General features: G+C 44.4%; 2 protein-coding genes across 3 annotated transcripts in view; both read left to right on the top strand.

Moving 5' to 3' along the window:
• FGF12 (fibroblast growth factor 12) overlaps positions 1-25,826 on the top strand; it is a 217,928-nt gene that overhangs the window by 83,093 nt on the left and 109,009 nt on the right. The gene's annotated exons all lie outside the window — the stretch shown is intronic.
• LOC128792757 (uncharacterized) lies at positions 16,969-20,966 on the top strand. Its single transcript, XM_053951451.1, has 3 exons — positions 16,969-17,302; positions 19,114-19,272; positions 19,873-20,966. The coding sequence occupies exons 1-3, from the start codon at positions 17,124-17,126 to the stop codon at positions 20,276-20,278; spliced, it is 744 nt and encodes a 247-aa protein (XP_053807426.1). The 5' UTR covers positions 16,969-17,123; the 3' UTR covers positions 20,279-20,966.

Genomic DNA, 25,826 nt, shown 5'->3' with positions numbered 1-25,826 from the left:
CCTAAGGTTTTCTTACTTGGCTCTATGAGTGGTTCTATCTCATGCCTGTCCTTTCCTTGGCTGCTGTGCAGACTCTCCTGTGGGATGCATCATTGCTAAAACCACAGATACTTCTCACATCAACCAGCAACAGCATTCAGCATCAATGCATTTTCGGCTTTATTTTCAGTAGTAGAGGTTTAGTTGTATCCAGAGACTGATCTATTATCAAACATTCACAAGAGTACTTCTCAGTTTAAGTCCCTATTTTGCAAATTGATGTCTTCAGTGCAAATTAAGCTCATATTGAAAGTAAATCCTGAACTTGGCTTCCATGGGAGTCTCATACTGGTGAAATTTGGAGATGCTCTTGGAAATAATACTGATTGATGCTGGCTTTATGGCAAATTAAAATGATGTCTGGCGCAGTAGGTCTTCATATTTCTCCAGGCATCACAACACTAAGTTTGATATTTGAGGCAACAGGAACAAGCATTCTGTCTAGGTAGGCAGGGTCAGGCTGTGCCTCTGCCATTAATTAGCCAGTCTGTTGCTGCCCATATACATCTTTGCATTTTCCCTGAGAACTATTTAGGGCACTGTCGTAACGTGTCTGCATGTGCAAGACGTCTTCAGATGGAAATGGAATCACGCACACAGGAGGTACAATTGCATATTCAAGAATAGCATTTGGCTTATGAGCACAACAGGCACTCCACTGTTTGCTTGTGCCATCATCTATGCATCCATCTACATTTTATTTACATACACTAGTTCTTGAAATTTTTCCCACTGCTGTTTATTCAAGTAAACAGCAAGTTACAGTGTACAGCAAATACTGCACAGTTCTGCTTCAAATTACTGGAAGCAACAGCTCTGTGTATGTAAGCGACAGATAGTGAAACCTGCAGTTCCTTGCTGAGTTCAGGGAGCACAGAGAGGCTTTGATCTGTGGCAGCTCAGAGTGTGGATGTGCATTGCTGCTGGGAGATGGGAACGGTGGCTTAGTGCTGCTGAGCTGGAGCTGGGAGTGGGTCGCAAGGCTGAGAAGCACTGGGATCTGACTGGGGGTCATCAGTACATTTTCCTTCCCACACCAGGTGTCTTGCCTGCCATTCTCTGCCACTGTTACGGCACATATTTTGTTCAGGCTCCCTCTTCCTGTTTTGTGTTTTTGGAAAAGTAACACTTGCTGACCAGTGGAAGTACCTGTTTTGTTCTGGGATAATGCCTATTGTTGACACTCATATGCTAGTGGAAAGAATACCTTTATCTGATTTAGTTTAATTCACCTGGGAAATGAATTAAACAAAACTCTTTTTTATTATAACAGGAGCACTCCTCTGGGGTATTATTCAAGAATCGCTATAGTATTTTAAATCCACACTTTCCTTTATTCTGAAGTAACCCTCTCACGCAGACATTGGCTAAGCATCTCTCCTGGAAGCCCATAGTGCTTGTGCATCTTTGTAAAAAAATCTGTTCTAGAAATGAATGAATTTTTTAGCATTTCTATTTAGTGAAATTACTTGGTTTCTATCATACAAAAATTCCAGAGATACAAATAATAATGAACTTAGTTATATGTATATAACCTTTTTAAGCACTTGCAGCCATTTCTGTGTAGTTATGTAAAGGAAAGTCTTTCATACTATGCAGGATTTTATTTTTCAGTTTACAATAAGCTATTTAATACATCTTCAAAAGGAATGCAGGTCCAGTAACTCCCTGGGTGTAAAGTGGCTTAGCTGTCAGCGCTGTCAGCCAGATGTCTGAGGTTACAGAGCTGGGCATCTGGAACTGCTGGATCTTCACTCAGTTTTCTGAGTATTGAAACTTGTCTGGGTCCTACCAGAGTGTCACTGATATTGAATCACATTTGAAAAATGTTTTACTTTCTGTGAATGAGCAAATACAAGCAAAATAAGAGTAATTTGAATTTTCTTAAGTACCTGTAATCAGGATGATAAAGAGTACTCTGAAGCAGAGGTTGGCTGGTTTATGGAACTTCTGACCTAAAGGTTTGCATGGTTTTGCAAAGGAATAAAGCTTAACTTCCTTCACTTCCCAATCTCAGCCAAGATAAGAGTAAGAGGTGTCTGAGGTGTACAATTGTGATGCATTACTCAAACATTTATGGGAAGTGTTAGCTAACAATATAATGAAATATTTTTTCAGCTGTTCCATTGGTTTTCCTGAATGACTGTGTGTATAAAATTCTGTGTTGCTGTTTTTCCACTTAAGTGTAACTAAAGAATCCAGGGTCAAAGGGAGATGTTTAAACTTGATGACTTTCAGAGCAGATGCTTTCAGCTTAAGGGCCGTGTGACTGTCCTTAGGTCATGTCCATTGAAGACCAAGGAGTATTTCCGGAGACAGGTCTCAGCTCACTGAACCATCTGAGTGCATGTTTAACTCTATTCTTGCACCTAGTCCCAACCAGAACCATTACTGAACCATGAGATGAGTGGTATGTATCATCCCTAAAATTCTTCTTGTTTGCCCTGTCCACAGTGCATTGACAGTAGGCTGCTTTTCTGCTTCCAGCAGATCCCTTTGGAGGTATTTCACAGCCATCAGTTCCCAGATGGAAAGCCCTGTTCATTAAAGAAATTGAAATCTTCCTGCTTTGTTTGTGAGAGCAATCTGCTTCTGGATCACTGAACGTTGTCTCAAAACCAAGCCACTTGTCTTCCCATAGCCCTTTCTGCTGCTTTCCAGAAGTAACCTGTTTAATTTTTTACCAAACTGATGCTAGTTTTAAATTTTTTAGGCCAGGTTGTACATTTATCATCAAAAGTTCAGCGTAGTCTGAAAACTAAATAAGATTTCTTGTAGAATATAGAATTTTTTCAGTTGTAAAAGATCGCTAAGATTATTGAGTACGACTGTTAACCCAGCACTGCCAAATCCACCACTAAGTGCCACATCTGCATGTCTTAAATACCTCAAGGGATGGTGATTCCACCACTTCCCTGGGCAGCCTTTTCTAATGCTTAGCAACTCTTTCAGTGAATATTTTTTTCCTAATATACAATGTAAAGCTCCCTGATGCAATTTGAGGCCATTTCCCCTTGTTCTTTCACTTGTTACTTAAAGAGACTGACCCTTACCTTGCCACAGCCTTCTGTCAGGGAGTTGTAGAGAGCAATAAGGTCCCCTCTGATTCTCCCTTTCTCCAGGTTAAACACTCCCAGTTCCCTCAGCCATTCCTTATAGGACTTGTTCTCTAGACTCTTCCCCAACTCTGTTTTGGAACTTGATGGATCACCTCAGTGTCTTTCTTGAAGTTAGGGGCCCAAAACTGGATACAGGAATTGAGCTGTGGCCTCATAAGTGTCCAGGGGATGCTTGTAATGGATACCAGATGCAATGGTAGTGCGCAAAGCTTTCAATTGTGTGAATAAATGTTTGATTAATAGGCCCTTAAATAATTCTTCTTCCCCTTGGAGGAAAAGAGATGTGTAACGTTTAATAATAAAAATAGTGTTTCTTCCTATAGCCTGAAATGGCATGGAAGGAGGTAATCATGTTTTGTATGGCAAAGCATTTTTCTAAATGGCATGTTTATGCCTTTCTAGCATGGTGGCTGCAATTGGCTGCTGGGCTGATTTGCATGTGCTAAATTGCAGTCCTGGGGATCTGTGAAAGCAACCCAGCAAAGCCAATCTCAGCTGGGAGCATGGAAGCTGCTGCTAAATTTGTGATGAGCCACCCCCAGGCCCAGTGTGAGTCATTATCATTGTTTTGTTTTCCAGAAGTTGGTACCAAACGCTTCCAGGATCCAAAGCGTGGATTATCTCTGGAATTTTATTTGTTCCCTCAAAGCTTTGTTTGTTCCATATAAGAGGAAAGAATAGGAAAGAAATCTGTTTAAAAAAAAATGAAATAATTGTTTCCTTATTAGTGTTCTCTTCCTGCTTTTAATGTGCACTCACAGCCATTTGTTCACTTGAAAACTCACTTGTGCATGGCCCAGCAGTTGCTGCTTGGTCCTAATCAGTTTGCTTTGTGCTGCCAAGGCAAGGAGGGACAACAGTAAGTACAGTAGGATGAGGCAACTTGACTGAAGTCATTGTTTGGCTCTGGCAGAGCTGAGGTGGGGAGATTCTGCTGTCCCTTCTTCTATTTACCTTGCTGGTTTCTCAGCAAGTGTTTTTATGAAGTCACAGCTGTGTGTGGGACTAGCTGGGGCATCCATTTGCTGTAGGTAAGGAGTCTTTGATCTGAGGAGTGCACTGGCCTGATCCCCAGGGCCTTACACCTGATGCCCACTTGCTGCAGTTGCTGGTCTTTGGGGAGAGAGGACAAGGTGTTGAGAGAACAAAAGCCCCTGCCCTGTGCTGGGATTGTGACAAACAATCAATTTGTTCCCAACTTTTAGCCCTTGTTTCAGGTTGCCTTCTGAAATGGACTTTGATGTGCCGTGGACCATGCAAGTGTACCTGCAGGGACTGTGGGTGGGATGCAGAGGAAATGCTGGGTCCTGCAGAGGAAAGGTCCAGAAGTAGGAAAATGCATGTGTGTGGGCATACAGAAGCATATAAAAGTGATTAAAATTCAAAACTTCAACATACAGTGGGTGGAAAAGACATGGACAAAGTGGGAAGCCTACATGAGCATGGGAGTGGAATAAGGAGCTGAGAGCACTGAAAAAAAAAGGAATGGAGAAAGGGCAATTTCTAGTGAAACTGGTTTTAAAATGTAGTTAAACATGCCGTGCTTGCATTGTGGACAGGAGTACCCGATCTGGTGTTCCCTCCTCTGCATTACTGATTTTCAGGCTAGGGAAGTCTGCCTGGGAGGATCCAAAGTATGTCTGGAGGGAGGGGCAGGCAAAGCAATCTTCCTTATGGAGCCAAGGGTGAAGCTGGACATACTTGTACAGAGCATTCAAACTGGAAAAGCACAAGGATCAGAAGTGTCCATGACACTTCACAATGCTTAAGCCTCTCTATGATGTTGGTGTGTCTACAGATAACCACTTGAATGGTATTGCAACGTCCTCCATGCTGCAAGTTCCTTCTCAAGCTCTGGATTTCCTCTTTTGTTGCAATGTGACATGAAAACCAAACCAAAGCAATAATGATTCTACTGCTGGTGGGACTGGACAGCCAACATGCTGCCACTGCTTTTCTGAGTTCCTGTGACTTAGTGTTGCCGTTGTTTATCCTCTTCTGTGGCTTTTTGGTGGTGGAGAGAGGGGCATGTGAGCCTATGGCAGCAGTGAAATTCAAGCGCAGACCCCTTTCCTGTGTCCCAGTGCATGCTGTTCCCCTTGCTCTCAGCTCTGTGTGCCCAAGCCCTTTACTTCCCTGCTGCTTCAGTTTAGCAATAGTATAGACATATCCTGGGGGGTGTATTTATGAGGCTGGAGGGACTCTTAGGTGTTGTTTTTGAAAGGCTGAATTCCCCAGGTATTTATGCTCAGTGCAAGTAGGGTATAATCTTTGTAAATATTCCATTGGTTGATCAGACAAATATGTATATAAATATTCACATATGGTTTAATGTTCTGTGGCTGTGCTTGGGTGTTCCTCTGTAATAATTCTAATTTACCTTTAATGGGTAAGACAAAGAAACCTGGTTTGCTTTTTCCTCCATTTCTGTGTTTGCTGGAGTTTCTGTGATGAATCTTTTACTGGGCTCACCCTTAACCTGAAGAGGCAGTTGTGGGAATATAAATCATGCTCCCAGATGCTTGCAGGCTGCTCAGCAATGAAATGCACTTTCCCTGCCCCGCCTTCCCTGCTAAATGGCTGACACACATCTTAAAACATCTTGCTGGAGATCTGTTTCTGCCCTGCAGCTCGTTTACAACACCTTGGCTGAGAAGGTGATACAACTGTGTTTTAGGGTTGGTTTGGGGCTTTGTTTTTGAGGTTAAAAATGGTTAGAGTTAGAACAATCAAATTTGTTCAGATGGTGTGTGAATCATGAATAAGGAGGGCAATTAAATGGGAGCATGTCCTTTCCTGAGGAAACATTTTAGTGAATGAATTTCACACTTGTTTGGCATTTCTGGCAAGTGGTGGGTCTTGCTGAGAGTGCTCCCATGAGAGCTTCTCTCCTGCTCATCCACAGCTCGTGCCCTTTGGGTCAATACTTCTCTGTCTAACATCCTGTTTGGCAAGGGATGCTCCCACCTCCCAGAGAAGGTCAGGCAATACACTTTCTAAATTCTGCTAAGTATAAAAATATCCAAACCAGAGACTTTCTTCGTTAGCAGTGAGAAAAAAAAAACTAACTCCAAACTGACAGAAAGATCCAGACAAGCACACTGCTTTGTGAAATAGCTATGGGTACCTCTTGGGGACTGCTAAGGGCTGTCCTGGCAAAAGACTGCATCTACTCAGTGGTAAGAGTTTATTGCTTATGTGCATGGCCACTGAAGAAAAGTGTTTCAATAAGAAAATCAGGTTTTGACAGTGGACTGGCAGGGTGCAGAAAGAGAAATGCAGAGCCCTGAAGTGTGCTGGGAAGATACTTATGGGTTCTAATGTCCCAGAGCAGGGACAAAGGTCTGGTAAATCCTGCTCACTCAGCCCAAAGGCATCACTTCTCTTTCTCTCCTGTCACCCTGCTCACTCGTGTGAGCTCCAGACTCACTGCAAGTCTCATACTCACTAGATTTTCTCTGATGCTTCTTTGCTTCTGGTCTGTAGAAGGGGAGGACAGGACATTGTTGGAGAGGATAGAAAGGCATTGAATATCTATTATTTATGGGAATGTTGTTCATTTAGCTGGTAAAATGCTGCTGGGATTAAATGTTAGAGGAATGATGAGTGAATGAGAGTTACTCAGTGAGCACATGTTGCCCCACTAACTGCCAAAGGACAGTTGTCTGTTTTAGCACTTCTATAATCGCTCGTTAAGCTTTGAGACTAAGAGCCAATATGTCTTACTCCCTACTTCATCTCTGCTTTATCCACAATGGTGTTGTGTTATAGAGATAGATCTTCACTGGGTTTAGTGTAGCCTGGAAAGAATTATTTGGAAAAAAATGAAGGAAACCTCTGAAAAAGTCACCAATAGAAAGATATGGGAAAGTAGCATCAATTAACAGAAAAATACAAGAGCAATTAATCTGGGCCAGAATAAAGTATCCATCTAGTCCAATAGCCTTTCTCCATCCCCATTAAACAGGAAAAAGTAAGAAAATATGATCTGTCCCCCAAATGCTCTCCCAGCTGCTAGCTATTTTCAGCTTAGAAAATTATCTGAGTCAGACATGGTTCAATGTACGTAAGAGTTCTCAGTGGATGTTTCTTTTGTGTACTTGACCAGTCTCCTCTTGAGTTCATGTATATTTTTAGCATCATAATGTCCTGTGGAAAGGATTTCCTCAGACCTGTTACATGAAGAAGCCTGTCTTTTCCTTTGTTTTGAACTTGATTCCTGCTAGCTTGGGTTGATGCTTTCCAGAGACTAGTACTGAACGAGATAGCAAATAACAGACCCCATCCTCCTCTCATGCTACTTGTGATTGCAGAGACCACAAGCATACTCCTGCTAAGCTGTCTCTCACAGTTTGAAGAGTCTTGGTCTTATTGCTGCCTCTTTGCAAAACCATTCCCAGTTCTAGATGCTTGTTGCAATGAGAGGAGCACAACATCACACACTTGCCTCAAGCAAGGTATTGCTTTTCTTTATGCCCAGGGGTTCAAAACCAATGGGGTCAATTCAGCTGGAGAGACAGCAGTTGTCATGTGGGGTACAGAAAGGAAAGCAGGCTGGTGAGTAGGCTGTTATGGCCAAATGATGAGTTCTGTAGCTGTCAGTCCCTACAAGCTTGTGATTAAAGTGGCATCTCAAGCTGTGGGTGGACACAGCCTCAGTGAGCCGTTTAGCCGCGTCAGGAGATGAGGATGGCCGTGCCGGAAGCGCTGTGTGTGACGAAGCGTGGGGGATCACCTTGAGACACGACTTCAGCTTCGGGATGCTTTGAGCTCCGTTCTGCCTGATGAGCTGTGCTGGCAGCTGGCTGCCCATGGACCAGAGCAAGAGTGGGGGAGCTGGTTCCACTCTGATATGAGATGCTGCCCCTCACATCCAGAGGAGAGAAACCAGGATACCTGGGGTGGAACTGAGCTTCTTTCATACCATATCCCGATTTGGAAGGGACCCACAAGGACCATGGATATCCAATTCCTGTTTTAGTATACATCTGCATGGTGAGATGAGCTGCAGCTTAAACTCCATTGATTGCATTGGCAAGATCTCCACTGAGTGTAGGGGAAGCCAGGGAGAGTTGCTCAGTCTGACATTTAGGCTGTGGGTACCTGCACATAACTCCACCCTGGGTTCCACCACACCTTCCTCTGCCTTATTGCCTGTCTGTAGTCTGGAGACAATGCTGTCTTCTTTGCAAAGTACCTATGTGACTAACCCAGGGCCTGTGTAAGGACTATAAGTCTCAAAGCTGTTTAATAGTACTCTGTCTGTACACTGGGACTGGGGAAAGGCGGTAGGATTTTAGGTATTTAAGAGAAAATGCACCATGAGAATTTTAAGAGGACAGTTTAAATTCCTCATTTTTGCTTTAAGAGGCATTTGAGACTCCCAGCCATTCAGTAAGCTCCCATTAAAAGCACATGCATTACAAATTTCTCATGTAAAAGTATTTAATGTTCAGTAGGAGTGTAGCTTTCCAGGGAGAATATGCTGGCTGCCTATTAAGAGAAACAGATGAAGGCAATTGCTTTCTAAGGGTTAAGTATGACCTGGTAAGCCAAGGCCTGTAGCATTAGCAAGTGCCAGCCAGCAGCTGGAATAGCTCAGTGATGGATAACAAGTGCCCTGTCCTTCCATTCCTCCAAAGAGAGCCTTGCTCAGTGAAGGTTTCTAACGCTGAATCAGCAACAGCACAGAGGGCTCTCTAAAGAGCTCAGAGTTAACGGCTTCTGCACACTAGAGGTTAATGGTGGTATCTCAGGAGGTAGATTTCAGAGGAAAAAGGTTTTTTTCACTGTTTTTTGGGGTTTGCTTATCCTCTCTATATTACCTGCAGCAGTGTGCTAACGCATAGGCAAAGTGGGCTGTGACCTCAATCAGCTAGTTAATTTTAAGCCCGTGCTTAAGTGATTTGCTAAAACTGTGCTTATTCAGAGAAAGAAAGATGATTGTATTTTCATTGCTCAAGCTAGGTGAATTATAACATCTAAGTTATTTTAACGATGAAGGGGCATATTATGCTTTGAAACAATTATTTACATTCCCATGAAGAACATTAGAATCAGTCAGTATGTCTGATGATTGATAGTCATGTTCATACTTTGCTAATAACCCCCTCAAAGCTTCTTGAAATACTGTATTGTGTATTACATTTACATTTTTATCTCTGTAATTTTAAGATGAGCAGAGCTCATTAAACCAAAGTATTTTTATGTCTTGTGTCAATAGAAAATGTTCTTTTAAATGTTCAGAAGGAATTGATTACAGAAATATGGGAAAGAGAAGGAAGAGATTGTTTTCCTTTCGTGTTCAGTACATTCTTCATCCTTTTGCTTTTTGATGACTAAACTGTTCTGTATTTGCAATTGAAAACTGTTGATTGGAAATTCTTGTGAGACTAACATAAATGGGGCTTGATTTTGCAAAATACATTCATGATCATTTGCCTAATTTGTGTGTGCAATTAGTGTGATTGCCACTGGAAATGGCCATCTGAGAACAGACTGTTGGAGACTTACGTCTTTTTCTGATCTGTTTTCTCTCTCTCCTCCTTAAGGTGCCAACTTCTGTGATGTCTAAATATTACCCATGGAAGTTTAATTTGGTAATATGTTTATTGATATCCTCTCATCTCTTACCTCTCCACTTTCAGGTGTTTGTTAAAAGGCTGAGAATCATTATTCCCTTCTGCTTCTTTCTCAAGTCCACTTGATGCAACGCAGAAGAGGTTCTTTAATCTAAATTGTTGATCTTGCAATTTAGAGAGTCAGATCTCACTGGCAACTCTATAGACTCTTACGTGGCCATAGTAATATTTAAGTAGTTTCCAGGTGTGCACAAAGGATTGCAGCTTACTCCCTCTTGAGGAAACCTGTGCTCACAAGGGACATTTATTGGTGACAAGGTGGAATTGTTTCATTTTGTTTTGTTTTAAACATGTGATGAATTAAAAAGATAAGATAGATGAGTCTCTAGAGTATTCCCTTCAGTGAAGCTGAGAAACTTGTTCAGGTTAGGGATCTGAAGGGCATGTCAGCTCAAGACATCTTTGAGCTGACTTGGAGTCCTTTTGTAGGAGCATGGTATCAAGGCTGCAGTTCCTCAGTGGTGTAAGAGAAGGGAATAAGCTTGTGAACTCAATCTCTGGGAGCAATACTCCTATTCCCTCCCAATGCTGGTGCTGGGGATTAAGCCAGTGGGAAACTAACCTATTCTTATTATTGGCATTTTAAAAATGAATTGCTTTTAATCAAACTAGCCTTACTCGAGTCATCATGTGACTACACAAGTGCTGCTGTTGTAGGGAGGGAATCAGCAAAAAAGGTGTAGTCTGAGGCAGTGAGAGGAATGGGTGGAATTGTCCCTGTTTGCAGCTACTCACATGTACCTGGGTTTGAAGCAATGGGCACTGCCTCACTGCTGGTAACATTCACATCGCGTTCATTGCTCCTGAAATGTTCTCCATCCTGAGGTACAACTAAGTCAGATCTAAAGATTAAGTGTACCTTCCAGTCTGGGGTGTGACTCAGCCCTGCAGCTGCAGAGGTGGGAGAGCCATGGCAGTGTACAGAAGACAAATATCCCCTGGCTCATTAATGATGGGATGGAGAGCACGTACTGCCTGATTGCTTATTGCCTGTGGCCTTTCATTAAGAGTAAACTCAATTTTCCCAGTATTGACAGCTGCCTGGTGGAAGGGTCAAGCTATGTGGCAGGCACTGAACTGCCAAGAATAAAAACCCAGATACAACAATATGTCAGGAATGATACTGGCAGTGTATTTTGTTATTTTCTTCTGTGCTCTATCTTCTTGTTAAGAAGAAACAATTTCTAGGGGTGAGACATTAAATATGTCAATCCTGGCCTGTCTGCTAGCTAGGAAATGCTGGAAAGTTAATGAATTTAAGTGGGGAAGATGGTTATTGTTTGTACTTTCTTGTTCCTGGCCTAGGTTAAGACTCATTTAATTAAAGGAATATAGTATCCTTTCCGAAAAGTCCCCCAAGCCAATCAAAACCTTTTTTTTTTTTTTTTTTTTTTCCTGCCCAGTCTTTCTGATCCTTCCCAAAGCACAAACATTTATTGTGCTGTGAGGGAGAACTTTGGAAAGGAACAAGCAGAACATGTTTTGCCAGGGACCATCAGTTTCTGCTGGCCCTAGCACTGCTCTTCCCCCTGCCCTGTCCAACCAAAGGCCCTTTCCATTAGCACAGCTCGCTCAAGCATCTTCCCTCCTCATTCTGAGAGCTGCTCTAGCCCCTTCCAAACATATAATTATAGGCATGAAAAAAATAAATTTGCTCTTATTCAGCACCTGATAAAATGGTGACTCAGGCATTTTCATTTTCCATTGGAAATGCAAGTTTTTGCACATTTGGAGTGCTCACCCGCATGCAGCCTGAGTCTTAAAGGGAACTCTGTCTGCCCCCTGGAAGGGCAAATAGTTACCAATGCAAAATGCCAGGTGGAGGCTCTCACAAGTAGCTTCATTTGGCCACATGGTGAAGCATACCAAGGTCACTTACCTGTCTCTGCACTTACCCCTGCAGTGTAGTTATCACAGCAAAACCCAACCTACACCCAGCAGTAGGCTATGGAGACCTGGCCAGATTGGCAGCCTGGAGCTTTCTGGCCACTCTGGGACTGCATGATCAGCCTGGCATTTGAGACAAATGGTGGAGTAAAGGCACCTGATCAGATTTAGGATGGCCCTTGTGAAAAGGGTGACGACACTCTGTTCCTAAAATAAACATGTTTCTGTGCTGTGTCAGGAGATGGCTCATACGCAGGCTGGAAGAAAGCAAGATGCTTGCTGAAAGGCATAAATCTTTCTAACCACCTTCAGTGGTTATTTTTAAGCTCAGGGCATGCAGTGCTATGAATCCCATCCCATTAGGGCTGGAAAAGTGTTACCCAGAAAGATGGGTACTCTGGAGCATGAGAGCCCTCTTCCTCCTGCCCACATGACCTGTGCCTTGCAAAGAAAACCCCTGGGCTGTGACAAGACTGAAAGCATGTTTGATTTTAGTTTAAAGTGAATTCATTAAATGGTGTTTTATTGTATTCTTCCTCAGCAGCCAGAGTTGGAGGATAAATATTTATATGGAACAGCTGCCGAGTTAAGAAAAGATGAATCAGAAGTCCAAATATATGTTTTTGCCTTTGCTTCTACCTGAAGGTCCCTGAGGACTTGAATCAATGATTCCTATGGGTCCCTTCAAACTCAAAATACTCTACAATTCTATGACTTTGTTGGAATCAATTATTTTTATACCCCTTCTCGACATGGCTTTATTTTGTTTTAATATACTTCAGGAAACAAATGCAAATGAGGTAAAATACAAGTCCATGAGTGCTTCTCCTTTATTTGTGGCCAACCTATGGCCAAACCCACCATGGCCTGGCAGCTTTTCACAGGTGTATATTGGACAAACCCAAATAAGTGTCTAGTCCCTCTTTCTCCAAGCATTTACACTTGCATCAATTGCTGATGTAGCTTAGTAAACAGGACCCCTTGTGGGAAGGACTGTAACATCTCTGAACATGAGCCAAAGTCCTTTAATCATAAAGAGATAATCCACTAAATAATTAGAGCTCAGCAGTCTGCAGGGCATGGGGGCTGCTTTCTGGCTTTGCTCCCAAAGATTCAAAAAGTTCTTCAGAAATGGCTACCCTAGTGTGTGATGCAGTGGGGAGAGCTGGGAGAAGACATTTCAATTTGGGTTTGGTTTTTCCCCCATGACAACATAACCTCCTAAATAAGAAAAAGCGATCAACATCTTGGTCTGTTGGGAAAAAGGTGACATTTCTTCTGAAAAAAGAAGATTCTTCCATGGGGTATTTTTTACATCTAATTCTCCTCTGGCAAAATGTGGGTGCATTTTTACTGATGGAAAAAGCCTTTCCATAAATGTTTGAGGATGTAGGAGCAGTGGCACTCTACATATTGCACTCTGTCAGGAAATGAATGGCAGGTTAGTGTGCATGTATTTGTTCATGTGTTCCCAGTGCCTGTAGTGCGTTGTGTGAGCTCTCTCTGGCTGTGTAATCAGCAGAAAGGCCTCCCCAGCTTGAGCAGGGGTGGGATATGTTTTGGAAAGACAGGAGTGCAGGATATCTGTTGTGTGGTGCAGTCCTTTGAACAGCACACAAAACAGAGGAGAGGTTTGTCAGTGATGTCAGTTTGAGCAGGACGTTTATCAGACCTACAGCTCTTGGCAACTGTCTGGAGTCCTTTGAACCACTGACAAGGGACTGATAACAGAAGAGACCTGGGATGGTACTGTGGTGGGGTAGGAACTCCCTTGACCCTGAGTGGTCCCGTTAGGAGGGCAGGGCACGTTTCTTGCCTGAGGGCTACCTCATGGTTATGAGAGAGACTTTGCTGTTGCCCCATCAGTTGTGGTGGTTGCACCTCTCTCTGTTTAAGTCTTGTTCCATTATGCTGCATTGGGTGATCATAGGTCAGCAGTGACAGCCTCCTTGGAGTCTCAGACACTCAGACCTGACAAGTCCCTCACACTGCAGAGCTTGGAGCTCCAGCTTAGGGCTCTGTGTCACCTCTGTCCCCTCCTTGGGTGAGGCACTTCTCCCAGTGATGGAGATGCACTCTTGCAGTGTGCATTAGCAATCATTGGACTGGTACCTCTCCCCACTTTTCTTGTAGCAGTAGTCTTCTTTTTTTCCCTTTAGGATGTTTGTAGTCAATCTGAGGATTTGCAGAGCAGAGATTTGCATATTTTCTTTAATCTAGCTAGGTCCAGCAGCAGTAACAGTGTTGGTATGTTCGTCACATAAGCATATACCCAGAGCAGCCAGTGTGTTGGTATAAATGATTCTGCAGTTCAAGCATTTTGTTTTTTTTTTTTCTGCTATTTTTGTCATTCAAAATAAATAGATCATAGTTGGATGTGCCTGCCAATAGCTCAAATATACCTTCAGTTAGGTTCAGTAACATTCCATACTCCATGGGACTTTCCAGGTAAACTTACATCTCATAAGAAACACAAGGATTACTCCTGTATTGGACTATAGTTAGTATTCTTCCAGTTAATGTGATCATCCCTAGAATAGAAAAATTTTGAGCACCCAGCTATTTTCGGCCAAGCCCCTGACGTGCCCAGCTTCTACCACTCGAAGAGAATGTCAGATATTTTCACATGACAGAAAAGCATGGCCAAATTCTGTTCTATAAAATATTCTTAACTTTGGGGTTACTGTTTTCTTTACTGAATTTCAGTTTCTATTCTTGGAACTTGCAAGAGATACATATCCAAATCTGCTAGATAGTTTTACAAATTACAGCCTCATTTGGACACATGTGTAGGCCTTTTCCTTTAATGATAACCCTCAGCAAGCTTGAAAATTAGTGATACAGACTGACAGATACACCTGGAGGCATCCACAGCCTTAAAATATCAGCCCATGTTTTCCGCCTTTTATTTTATTTGTTGGTTTTTGTTTGTACTGTAATATTCATGGAGTGAAACAAAATAAGGAACTGAAAAGAGCATTTTTATGTAATTTTGTGATCTCTGTTAAAATGCTTTGTGTGTTTATCAGAATGAATCACTTGTGCAAAATTCTGTGCTCTTTTTGCTTTTCCTGACATTGTGAAATATCTACATATTAGTGTAGGGAATGAAAGTACATGCAGTATGGGGAGCAGAGATGCAGGTGGGGAGTATTTGTGGTGAATTCCTGTGATTAGGAAAGAGAAGCCCATGAAGCCAGCTTTGAAGAATGTCCTGTGACAGCCAGACTGAACTTGAATGTGTCCTGGTATATTTCCATAACAAAACAGAAAATCCTGCAGCGAGGCAGTCGATCGAACGCTGCCCTGCGGACGGCTCGCTCAGCCCATGCAGGAGCAGCCTCCTCACCTCCCGCCAGCAAACAGGGTCTGAGCAGGGTGGGAGCAGCCATGGCTTTAAAACATTCCTTGCCATATGTCACAGTGCTACCTGAGCTCACCAGCCTGACCTGCAGCCATGCGCAACTCAATCAAAATCCGTGTCCAAAAGATGCGTGCCAGGCAGAACACGTGTTCCTTTTCTCTCTGCTCTCCAGAATAGTCACTGCACTTCTTTCCTCTGTAGTTCCCAGTTTTTCATCACCTGCAAGTCACTGGTGTTTTCTGAAGGCTGGAAATTGAAAAAGAAATGCACCATTCACCTTCTGACTGCTGTCTGTGCTGTGTCTGCCAGCACCACACAGGTCCCCCTTGGGCATTAAGGCCAATGCCACCCACATCATTACCCAGCTGGAAGGCAGCTGCTGGCAGGGACAGCCACTTTCTGTGGAAACAGGGAAAGACTAAGGCTTCTCACAGAGTGCACAGATGCTTTCCACGAACATATGCTAAATTAAGAGGCAAACTCACCACCTGCTCTACAGTGTGGGTATCCAGGCTCCTTTCAGGCAGGTATTTGCTTTGCTGTGTGCTTATGCTTTTACAGGGGTCTGGAAGTGCTTTTGGTAGTGTTTGTGCAGCTGCGCCTGAAACCCCAGGCGTCAGGTGCTGTTAGCATGCAGAGCTGCCAGCTTCATTAAGGTAATTGTGCCCAAGGCCTTTCCTTCCTTATCCTGGTTTAATGAGGAGCCACAGCATCCCCTCAATGCTTCCAGTGGCTGCAGGGAGCTGCACGTGGGTGGGAACTGGAGTGGGTTTGCCCTCTGCCCCTACAGCCTCTGGGGCTGCTGCCATCACCCACAAAGCCCAGCACTGGGCAGGGAAGGTGAGCTCCTAAAGGCAGATTTTGCTGCTTAAATGAGTAACTTATTTTTTAAAGATGCAAAGAAATTCGTTGCTTCCATTGGAACACTTGCTTCTGCTAGAATGTTGCACAGGTTTGGAACCCCTCATGAGCCCTTGCCTAAGCCTCAGACTCTCAGTCTGCGGCCAAATTCCCGGCAGAGCTGGCAGCGCTGCGGCAGCCCGGGCAGGGATAAATGGGCCATGCACTCTGCAGCGTTGGTGGCAGGGACAGATTAACCCTCTTTTGCAGAACCAGTGCAGTGATGGCAGCTGGTGGGTGGCTGAGAGTCCCCTCTCCCTGGGGTGCCCTGAAAATGGGCATGCAGCTCAGCACAAATACCTGTGCTGAAACAGAAGTCACTTAATATATCTGCCAAGCTCAGCCTGTTTTCTTTCTTTGGATTGTTCTCTCTGCACCCATCTCAAAAATGCCTTTTCCACAGGTAAATGCATTTTCTGTGCCCAGTTTATGATGCATATGACATCTTCAGTGAAAATGAACATTTCTTCTGCAGGTTTTTTGGTCCCAAGAGGAGATAATGCACAGGGATTTCAAGCTGCAGCCACAGAATCTCTACCAAGGAGCATGTGCAGAAATACAAAATGCACATCTGTGCTCCAATCAGGGAGCCATGTTCTTGTGCCCAGCAGGTTTCCAGCCTTTTCATTCATTAAAGATGATTCAGGATGAGGACAATTAATTATTCACTAAGAGTAATTTTGAATTTTCACTGGCTGCAAGAAAGTGCCTGTGAGACAGCAGGAAAACAAGTATGGCAGTGAGACAGGGGTTTGCTCCATGCTGAAAGATGGGGTCAGAGCCCCCAAGAGCCTGTCAGACTGGCAGCTCGTGCCAGGCCAGTACCCCATTCACCACAGAGGAGGCAGCACTGGGGGGAGCTGGAGCACTGTGCCAGCCTGCCATGAGCTCACAGAGGCAAGGAGCACAGAGCATGAGCCTCCAGGGACCCCCAGAGCCTGCCTGGGTTGCTGCACTGTGTTGCAAAAAGCAAAGCTGGTCCTGGACCCATGTTTTTCCAGCTGTGCAGACACACAGATGAACCAGGGGTTTATTGCTCTGCAGGACACGTTTTTCCCTGCTGTGAGACAGAAACCATCAGCTCGGGTATTGTAAAGTGAGAGGAGGAGTGGGAAGCCCACAGCCAGGTTGTATTCAAGATGGTGATAAAATACTGCTGTGGTCCCTACCTGAATGAGTCCTAAGAAGGCTGGTTTGAGTTGTGCCTACAGTCCTGCTGCTGAGGTGACACTGGCACAGGGGGCCATGCCCAGCTGCAGGCGGGTGCTGGGGCTGTCGCTGGCCCCCGGCGAGTGCACAGGAGCTGACGGCGCTGGGGCTGCCAGCACCAGACATAGCAGCAGCAGAGAAAGGTGAGTGAGGGTTGGCTTGCTGCTGGCAGCCCCTCTCTAAGCCCGAGGTGATTGCCCAGATTTCAGCATGAGTAGGAACAGCATTTGCACCTCTTGCTTTTGGTGGGGTGTCATGTGCCTGAGCCAGGGTTCAGCTCCAGCCAGAAGTGGATGTACTTCATGCTGTTCACATTGGTGTAACAGGCATTGGCTGGGAATGCTTTGTCATTAGTACCAAGAAAATGGGAAGAATCTTCTAAAATGCAACTATCCCATAGAAAGCTTTTTCTTCTAGCATAAGTAACAAGGTAGAACACTAACGGTGTTCTTTTTGAGTCTTTTTTTTTTTTTTTTTTTTTTTTTTTTTCCAAATGGAGTTAATCTTATACCTGTGCTGCCCAGGGCTGTGCTGCAGATACATAGGAGGCTGTTCTGGCTGTTCTGACACCTTGTTTCAAACAAAACCTACTGGAACAATTGCTAAGAGGAGAGCGTGGTGTTGGCCCACTGAGATTTTGCAGTATCCTGTGTGTACTTATTATTTGCTGTGATCAATGGCACTGCAAAGGCTGTTTCCCAGGGTAGGAAATGCCTTATTGTATAAACAGGCTATACTGGGAAGGAAAATAGTACCCAGGAGAGAAAGCAGTGATGCATTAGAAGAAACGGGCTCTATCAGTGTGATTTTGTTGGGCAAGGTAACCTCAAAGATTTATTTAAATAGGGCAGAGATATAAGTGACTGCTACATTCTCACTTTGTAATGCATTTGCCAGTCAGAGAGCAGATAGCAGTAAAGGCATTGCTTTTTGCAACACAAGTTCATTTAAACTGAGGCTCTGCAGTACTTGTTCTGTGGTGAGCTAAAGCAATACCCAACACCTTTCTCTGAGTAGGAAAAGTGGGTATTCAGACAGGAATAGATGCATTTGTGAGGTTTTTTTCTGTTCACTTTCTACAAGTTTTAAAGATCATCTTTAAATACTGAAGAAACTAATACTGAATAGATCTGTTTCCTGAGGGGAGAAAAAAAAAGAACAACTTCAGAGATTAACACCTGTTATCTATTCTCAATTCTTGCTGTGGGGTCAGGATGTGGGACCAAGGGAACCATGGAAATTTCCTTTTCCCAGGCGAGCAACTAGCCAGTACAGCAAAACCCATTTTATTCCATTAAAATGGAATACAGTGCTTGACATAAATGCTGTGGTGGAAAGCTGTATGCAGCCTCTTTCCTACGTTAATTTCCTGTTTTATAGGAGAAATTACAAATGTTGGGCTTGCATGACTGGTAGAGCAAGAACTGCTCAAGGCAACATAAACAAATAGCTATGAATTACAGATCTAGGAGTAGACAAATGAACACAACTTGCTTGCAGACAAATGAACAAGCAGTACAGCTAAGGCCAAGCTAGTTAGCTAATGTTTTTATTTGTAATCTGTGCACCTACATTACCCTGCAGGTGCTAATATCCACAGCTGTTGCATTAGTACATAGGTGTGATTGGTGTCCCTTATAGCTTGGCAGTATATCCAGAGATGCTCCCCAGATTTTGCTGGATGTATATTCAGGCTGCTTAAGTGCAGAACCTAAGCTTCTCCTCACTCACCTTTGTATAGGATGACTGTGCTAAAAGAGATGGGAAAGGGGCAAAAGCTGCCTCCCTTGTAAATACTGTGTGTGAAAAAACTGCCGGTCCAGGTTTAGGCAGCTGCCTCCAGCTTCTGAGTGAGTTCTGGCTTGCAGCGACCAGGACCAGGCAGGAGGGGAAGGAAGTGAGTAAGGGGTGGAAAGAAGCACTGAACCCATCTGTTCTCTCTCATTACCTGTAGACCAAGGCCAAGATGTTTAATGATGCCCACTCCGAGGCTCTGGTCAGCTTCTGACTTGGCTGCTTCTGGCTGCTCGAAAGTCCCGGTCTCCTTCGCAGTGCTGTCCCCTGGCCAGTGTGGCAGGAACACTGCGGGGTGCTGCTCTGAGCTGTTATACAGGTGATTTGTTCTGCCCTGTTGCTGATTGCATTTTCAGCAGGGAGTGAAGGTGACCTTAACCTGCACTCAGACTTTTGAGATCTGTAAAGCAGAGCAAGATATGTGGAAACAAGTGGGCATTTCCAGTGTCAGTTTTAGACCTTTATATTTATCAGCAAGTAATTCTAGCACTTGGATTTGCTAGGTACAGAGCACAAAGGCTGCAAGGTGTAAAGGGGAAAGGCAGTTTAATTTAGCACCGGGAGAACAACATATCTGGGGGTTTGTGCAATGCCAAAAAGTTTGGAGGGAAGGAATGAGATTTGTCACGCTTAGTCCAAAACTCCAACAGAAAAAAATACACTCTGTTTTAACTTGTTAAAAAGACTTAGAATAAAGCTTTGTGAATAAAAGAACAGGCAGGCTTTTAACTTGCAGAGAAATAAATTTTCTTTATTTTCAGTTCTTCCAAGTTTTTTTTTTTTTTTTTTTAAACTAGCACTGTAAAATGTCATAAGTGCAACGGACTTGTCAGACTGCATGCAGATTTCCTTTTTTTTAAAAATTTATTTTAACGTGGAGATGATGAAACAGATAATTTCATTGACCTGTCACCTGCAGCACAGGGCACGTGTGCTTCTGTTGCAGAGCTGCCACGAGTGCAAAGGCTTGTGACATGGAGGGGAAAGCCCTGCTAAGAACAACGCAGAGCTGTCACATTTCACTGGAAGCAAGCGGTGCCCCGGGCAAGGTACAGCAGGAGAAACCCTTGCCTTTGGAAACGGCCTCGGCTGGGTGTGGGCACAGGCCGGTACCGCCGCAGATGGGCGGCAGGACGGGCTGCTGCGGCTGTGAGCGTGTCGCTGAGCGCCAGGTGGCAGTGCTGCCGCGGGGACACAGCGCGCCTGCGGAGGGCTGGGGCGCCGGCAGTGTCACCCCTGCGCGGCCAAAGCCCTCCGCTCCTCCTCTCCGAGCGCTGAGCATCCTTCTCCTTTCATCCATTTCTAGGCCACGCGTATTTTCGTGAGCCGAAATTACGTACTTCAAATTTCTGTTGAGCAGAGAGCCCACCCTTGAGCCCGGCGACTTGTCCCTGTTTTGTCGCACAGAGGCGTCTGACGCTGCGGATCTGCACCCAGCGGGTGGGAGCTGCCCCGGCGGGTCCGGCCCCCTGCCTCTAAACGCTGGTGTTCAGAGGAGCATCTCGGGCTGCCAGCAGCTGCATTTCCCTCCGGCTGGGCCTCCAGGAAGTCCCGGCCCCTGGTACAATCTCCCGGGGCAGCTTTGGTGCGTGCGGGAGCCCCAGCTCCCTGCCCTGCAGGCAGCGGAGAGGTGCCTGGCTCAGCACAAGGGGAGCGCTCCCGCTGTGCCTTGTGAGAGGGCTGCTGTGTGCAGAAGTCCTGTTTTATTCATACAGGCCTTTCATGTCCTTGTAAAAAAAAAAAAAAAAATCCTCTGTGTTTATACTCTAAGGTTTGATTTTTCATTTCTTTTCCTTCTCTTTTCCTTCCCTTTTCCTTCCCTCCCTTTTGTCACTCTTTCCCTCCCTTCCCCCTTGTTCTTTCCCCTTTATTTCTTCTCCCTCTTTCCCCCCATGTTTCTTCTTTTCCTTCCTATTTTTTCTTCTTTTTCCATCCCTTTTTCTATCCCTTTTGCTTCCTTTTTACTTCCCTTTTTCTTCCCTTTTCCTCCTCTTGGTTTATCCCGTTTTCTCTTCTGTGATTCTCCCTTTTTTTCTTCCTTTTATATATTTTCCTTTCCGCTCTTACCTTTTATCTTTTTTTTTTTTTTTTCTCCCCGTTTTTCCCGCTCGCTCTCCTCCGGAGCCGGGAGGAGGGAGGGGGTCGGTGCCGGTACCGGTGCCGTGCCCGCGGTGAGCGCGCGGCTCCGGCACCGCTGGGCGGCGCTGCCGCTCCGCAGCCGCCGGGCCGTGAGGGGAGCGCCTTCGCGGGGCCCGCGTATGGGGCTCGGGGCCCTCGGGGCGAGCGCTCGCGGGCCTTGAAAATGACGGAAATAAAGAAAGGCAGGCAGAGCGGCGCTTCAGAAAGGCGTGGGTTAAGATAAGAGTCGGTAGCGGTGTCCTTCGCATGTAAATTCAGGGGTGCACGCCCTGTCTGGACTAAGTAGGCAGTGAATTTTATCCTAATTTTCTTAGATTCCTGTGGGTTTGGTTGAGAACCTCCTGCGTCTCCTACAGCACAAAGAGTGCACGTTCCTGCAATAGGGTATCACTAACTGTGCCTCAACGTAGATGGTCAGCCCCAGGGGAACAGCACTGTAACTTTATGAAAAGAAACTCAGACTTGGTTTTTTTCCTCATTTCATTGGTGATTCTTGTATTGTGTCTCAGTTTCAGCAGCAGCTCTGGTGCGGTCTGGTCACCTTGCGTGGCAGTGCTCTCCCTTTCCAGTTCCCACACTCCACTGCTGTCCCCTCTGTTGTGTGTCAGTCTGGGGATCCTTGTGCCCTGGGATTGTTCACCTTCATTATAACACGGATTAATTGAGTCCCTTCCAATCTCGTCCAAACTATTACCACATGCAAAAATAAAAAAAATAGGCTTGTTCTAATCCACAGGCCCTTGGAAACAAAACTGGGAAAGCTTTGTCCTAGGTGCAGTAGTGACCAGGATGCCCTCAAACAAAAATTAATGTTGGATTTAAAGGCAAAGTGGGATATTTTCCCAATTTTAGAAACCTCCCCCATTCCCCAAAAAATAAATTAATCGCCTGAGGAGCTTTACCTTCTTCCAAGTCTTTATCTAATTGCATTTCCAATTTTTCCATGAGAGACGTATTACAAGGTATTTTGTAATTCTCCCCACCCCCCAAAAACAGGGTAAAGTTTACAACCTTCTGAGGTTTCCTCAAGACTAACCATTCAATGGTTAAATAATGTAGGAAAGAAACAAGATTAATTTAAAGTAAAATAAAATAGTTCTGTGACCCCAATATTGTTTTCCATTTTTAAAAAATTCATTGTAGGGAAAGAAAACAACTTGGTGCAATACTGTATTTTACTATTTTCCACTCTACTCAAAGGCATAAAAAAAGCCTGGAAATTTTCTGAAACTGCGTGCGCTGAGAGCTGTAATCCCGTAACCCTGTGAGGCACAGTCACTCTAGTCATGCTGCTGTAGTTGGATTCCTCACTTATTTACTCAGGATGGAAGAGGATCTGAGTGAGAAACATCTTTGTGAAGCCCTGGTGTTTCCCCAGAGCGGGATGCAGGCTGCAGGACTAATCCCTGTTTTGCACACTGGAAAGACAGGGCTTCTGTGATGCCTCTGAGTCTCTTACCAGTGAAAATGGTTTTGTTGGTGCAGCCCTGGGGAAATGTGGGCTTGGGTGGGATTAGTGGGTCCCCACTGCTTGCCTGGTGGCACCTCCATCTCCCCTGCCTCTGGGCTGCTGAGCTCATGGTTCTGGGGGCAGAGAATTGTGGGTTTGAAAAATAAAGTCCTGGTGAAGTAAGGTGGCAACCTTGTCATTTATTGCAGTGCGAATACAGGGATCCTGTAAACACGCTGGAAGAGCTGGTGAGGGGGGCGGGAGTGGCTGGGGGGCCAAGGCTGCTCTGCAGCGTCTGTGCCAAGCTCTCTCCGTATGGCCTCCCGGGGGAGCGAGGTCTGCTGGGGTCTCTGCTCGAGGTGCAGAGAAGTTGAGCTGCAAGCAGAGGGGACGCTGTCAGAGGTGTCAGCTGAAGAGTGTCAGTCCCTTCCGAAAGGGGAGCCCTTCCTGACAGCTCCATCTGTGCAAGCATGGGGAAAGCTGGGGCCTCTCCATCAGCACCTCTTGCCTGCATTGCGTGAAAAATCCCACCCTGAAATCCATCTGCCCCCCAGGGACGTGTCTTTGCAAGCTTTCCCATGGGGAAGGCTCACAAAAGCAGTATCATTGCCCTGATTTCATGGATGGAGGAGGGTACGCACCTGCGGTCACTGCATGGTCTGGTGGCAGTCAAAGGGAAGTTGGTCAGGCTGGTGCTTTCTCTTGGCATTGAGGGTGATCTGCAGTGTTTGTGTCTCAAATGCATCAGTGCTGTGCTTGTGAATCAAGCAGAAAGACTGCTTTAAAAGCAGGCAGTCTAGTTTTAGAGCTGGCATAATCATAATTCCTACGCCACTAGGAGCAGGGGGGAGGAGCAGATAAAAATCAGAAAATTAGAATTTTTTTTTACAATAAAAGCCAAAGTGCTAGAAGCCAAAACTGTCATTGTAATGTGAGCTCTTTTTTGATAGTGTCCTATTACATCGTGTAAGAGGTTGAACATGCGTACAGATATCTTGGTTGGTAATTATCTGATTTGTGATATGTAGCTAATGTGAATTTGTTGTTCTGTACATTATGCAGCAGCAATTCATTTCTGAACAACATTAACTGGCACTAAGGCAGTTCAGTGCAGAAATTACAGGCATAAACATATGTTTCACTTAGGCTGAGTAGTAGCTAAGTCGAGACACCAGCCATTCTGGTCAGGGGAGATGGGAGGTGAAGAGCTGAGGGTACATCTGTTCCTAACTCACCCTGGCAACAGAATCCTCCTCTCCCAGGTGATGCTGGGTATCCTCAAATTATCCAGCAAGCAGAAAAGATCTGTGCAGACAGATGTGGGTACCAGCTGGCCAGGGGACCCCACAAGTGGGAGCTGACATCTTCCCTATTCTGGAATGAGTTTGTGGAGAGTGGTGTCTCTGCAGGCTGCACTAATCAATAGCAAAGTCTGCAGGAGTGGCTTTCAAATTAGATAAGCTTTGGAGCTGATGTCTGAATGATGGTAACAATATAAACACTTAACTGAATGCACTCCTGTCACTGCATCCCTAACAACTCTTAGATAAGACCATTTGTATTTTATGGGATCTTATTTGCTTTCACTTTATTTAATGACACCACTAAATAAAAACACTCAATAATTGTTGTTGCTTACTTCAAATCATCAATTAAATGTGCAAGGCTATTAGTATAGATATATTTTAAGATAGAGCAATTAGCAAAGGTTAAATTAAACACCCTACTGAATGCACATCATATGTCTCCCCATTCTTAGAGTAATAAAATGAGATTTTTTGAAAGACTGAAAGTATTAGTGCTACAGATCAGAGAAAGGGTCTCTTGGCTCATGTTATTGTAGGCTGTGTCACATAAATTTTTCACAAATGTGTAAAGAAAGCCTCCTTGGAACAGAAGGAGCAGAATGAGAGCAGCAATGTGCCCACTGGACCTGTTGGAAGTGTTTTACTCCTCTGATTGCTAGAAACCATGTCTAATTTCTAGTCTAAATTTATTCTTGGCCAGTTTCTATCCATTTCCTCTTGTGCCAGCATTGTCCTTCAGCTTATCTGTCCTCTGACTGCTGTTATTTATGCCCTGTTTACATTTCTTTCTGCCTGGGCAATGAAGATCTATGAAACATGTGCATTCTGCTTTAGTTTGTAGGCAGTTTCACTTTCTTAATTGCTCTAGTGCCAGGGTTTCAAACAACACAAGGGAGCATCCTTTGTTTTGAGAAGAAAAGCTTTCATTGAAGCTGCACAATATTGTGGGCATATTTCCTGTTTGACCAAGGGTTTATGAATTCTCTATATTTTTTTTTCAATTTTCATTTTCCCCATAAAATTGCAAAGCTGGGTCAGATTTAAGCTGACAGATTCCATATCAAATGATTAAATAAATTAAAAAAGAAAGAAGACTTTTCAGACCCTACATTGTGCCAGGAGTCAAGGAAGAAGAGTGAGAGAATTGCAATAAATGCTGGAGCTATCCATGTGCAAATAATAATAAGGCTGGGAGTAGCATGTATTCTTTTCTAGAACAAGTGCCTGGTGTCTACCTCCTTATGTCAACTGTTTTTTGTCAAGATGAACTTTGCAGGAGTCAGTCTGGTATGTTTAACTGGTGTGCCTGCTGTACAGGGATCTCTCGCACACCCCACACAGAGCATTGGTAGTGTAAGGGATGGATGGTGGAGCTTATGGGGAGATCCCTGTGAGGCCCCTGGAAGTTTGCTTCATTTATGTAGACTTTGATAATCCCAGCTCACCTTTTTTTTGGCTCATGACAGCAAAGACTTGCTGATGAATAAGCAAGGACCTCAAAGTTATTGAAGGTAATGAAATGTCTATGAATTATGCTCTTTCACAAGGACAAGGTTTGTGTTGCATATGCTCCTTTTACTGCTACTGTCTTCAAGCTTCTTTACCTGCATCTGTAATGAAGAGACGGACACTGCCCTGGTAGCTACAGATCTACACACTTAATTTCCTAAGTGCCTGACTTCATCAGTGCAGACTTAAAAGTAGCTCTGAGTCACTGCCCTGTCAAATCAGTTTTTTCATCTGAGGGCACCTTCTTGCGCCCCACATTTTAGAGCATTTGAGGTGGGCTGAACTGGGTATTCGAGCTACTAGAAGTATCTAGTTTAGTATCTGAGTTTCTAGAAGTATCTACTGTAATGGAATGAAGAAATAATAGATTTGCCTGTTAACATTGAGAAGGGAACATGTATTATTGGCATTCTTTAGCAAACAGAAGGGTTCCCAAAGCCAAGCAAATGAGTGACAAAGCTTGCATCA

Source organism: Vidua chalybeata, chromosome 10 (assembly GCF_026979565.1).
Source record: "Vidua chalybeata isolate OUT-0048 chromosome 10, bVidCha1 merged haplotype, whole genome shotgun sequence".
NCBI classification, from domain to species: domain Eukaryota; kingdom Metazoa; phylum Chordata; class Aves; order Passeriformes; family Viduidae; genus Vidua; species Vidua chalybeata.
The sequence above is the reverse complement of the archived record's forward strand: the minus strand, read 5'-3'. Positions and strand labels throughout refer to the sequence as shown.

What these genes read in the sequence shown, in the direction of transcription:
- LOC128792757 (XM_053951451.1), top strand. Translation starts at nt 17,124, where the DNA reads ATGAGTCCTAAGAAGGCTGGTTTGAGTTGTGCCTACAGTCCTGCTGCT. An exon ending in CATAGCAGCAGCAGAGAAAG is followed by an intron (nt 17,303 to 19,113) that starts GTGAGTGAGGGT and finishes CATTACCTGTAG; the next exon opens with ACCAAGGCCAAGATGTTTAA. An exon ending in TGCTCTGAGCTGTTATACAG is followed by an intron (nt 19,273 to 19,872) that starts GTGATTTGTTCT and finishes TGTCACCTGCAG; the next exon opens with CACAGGGCACGTGTGCTTCT.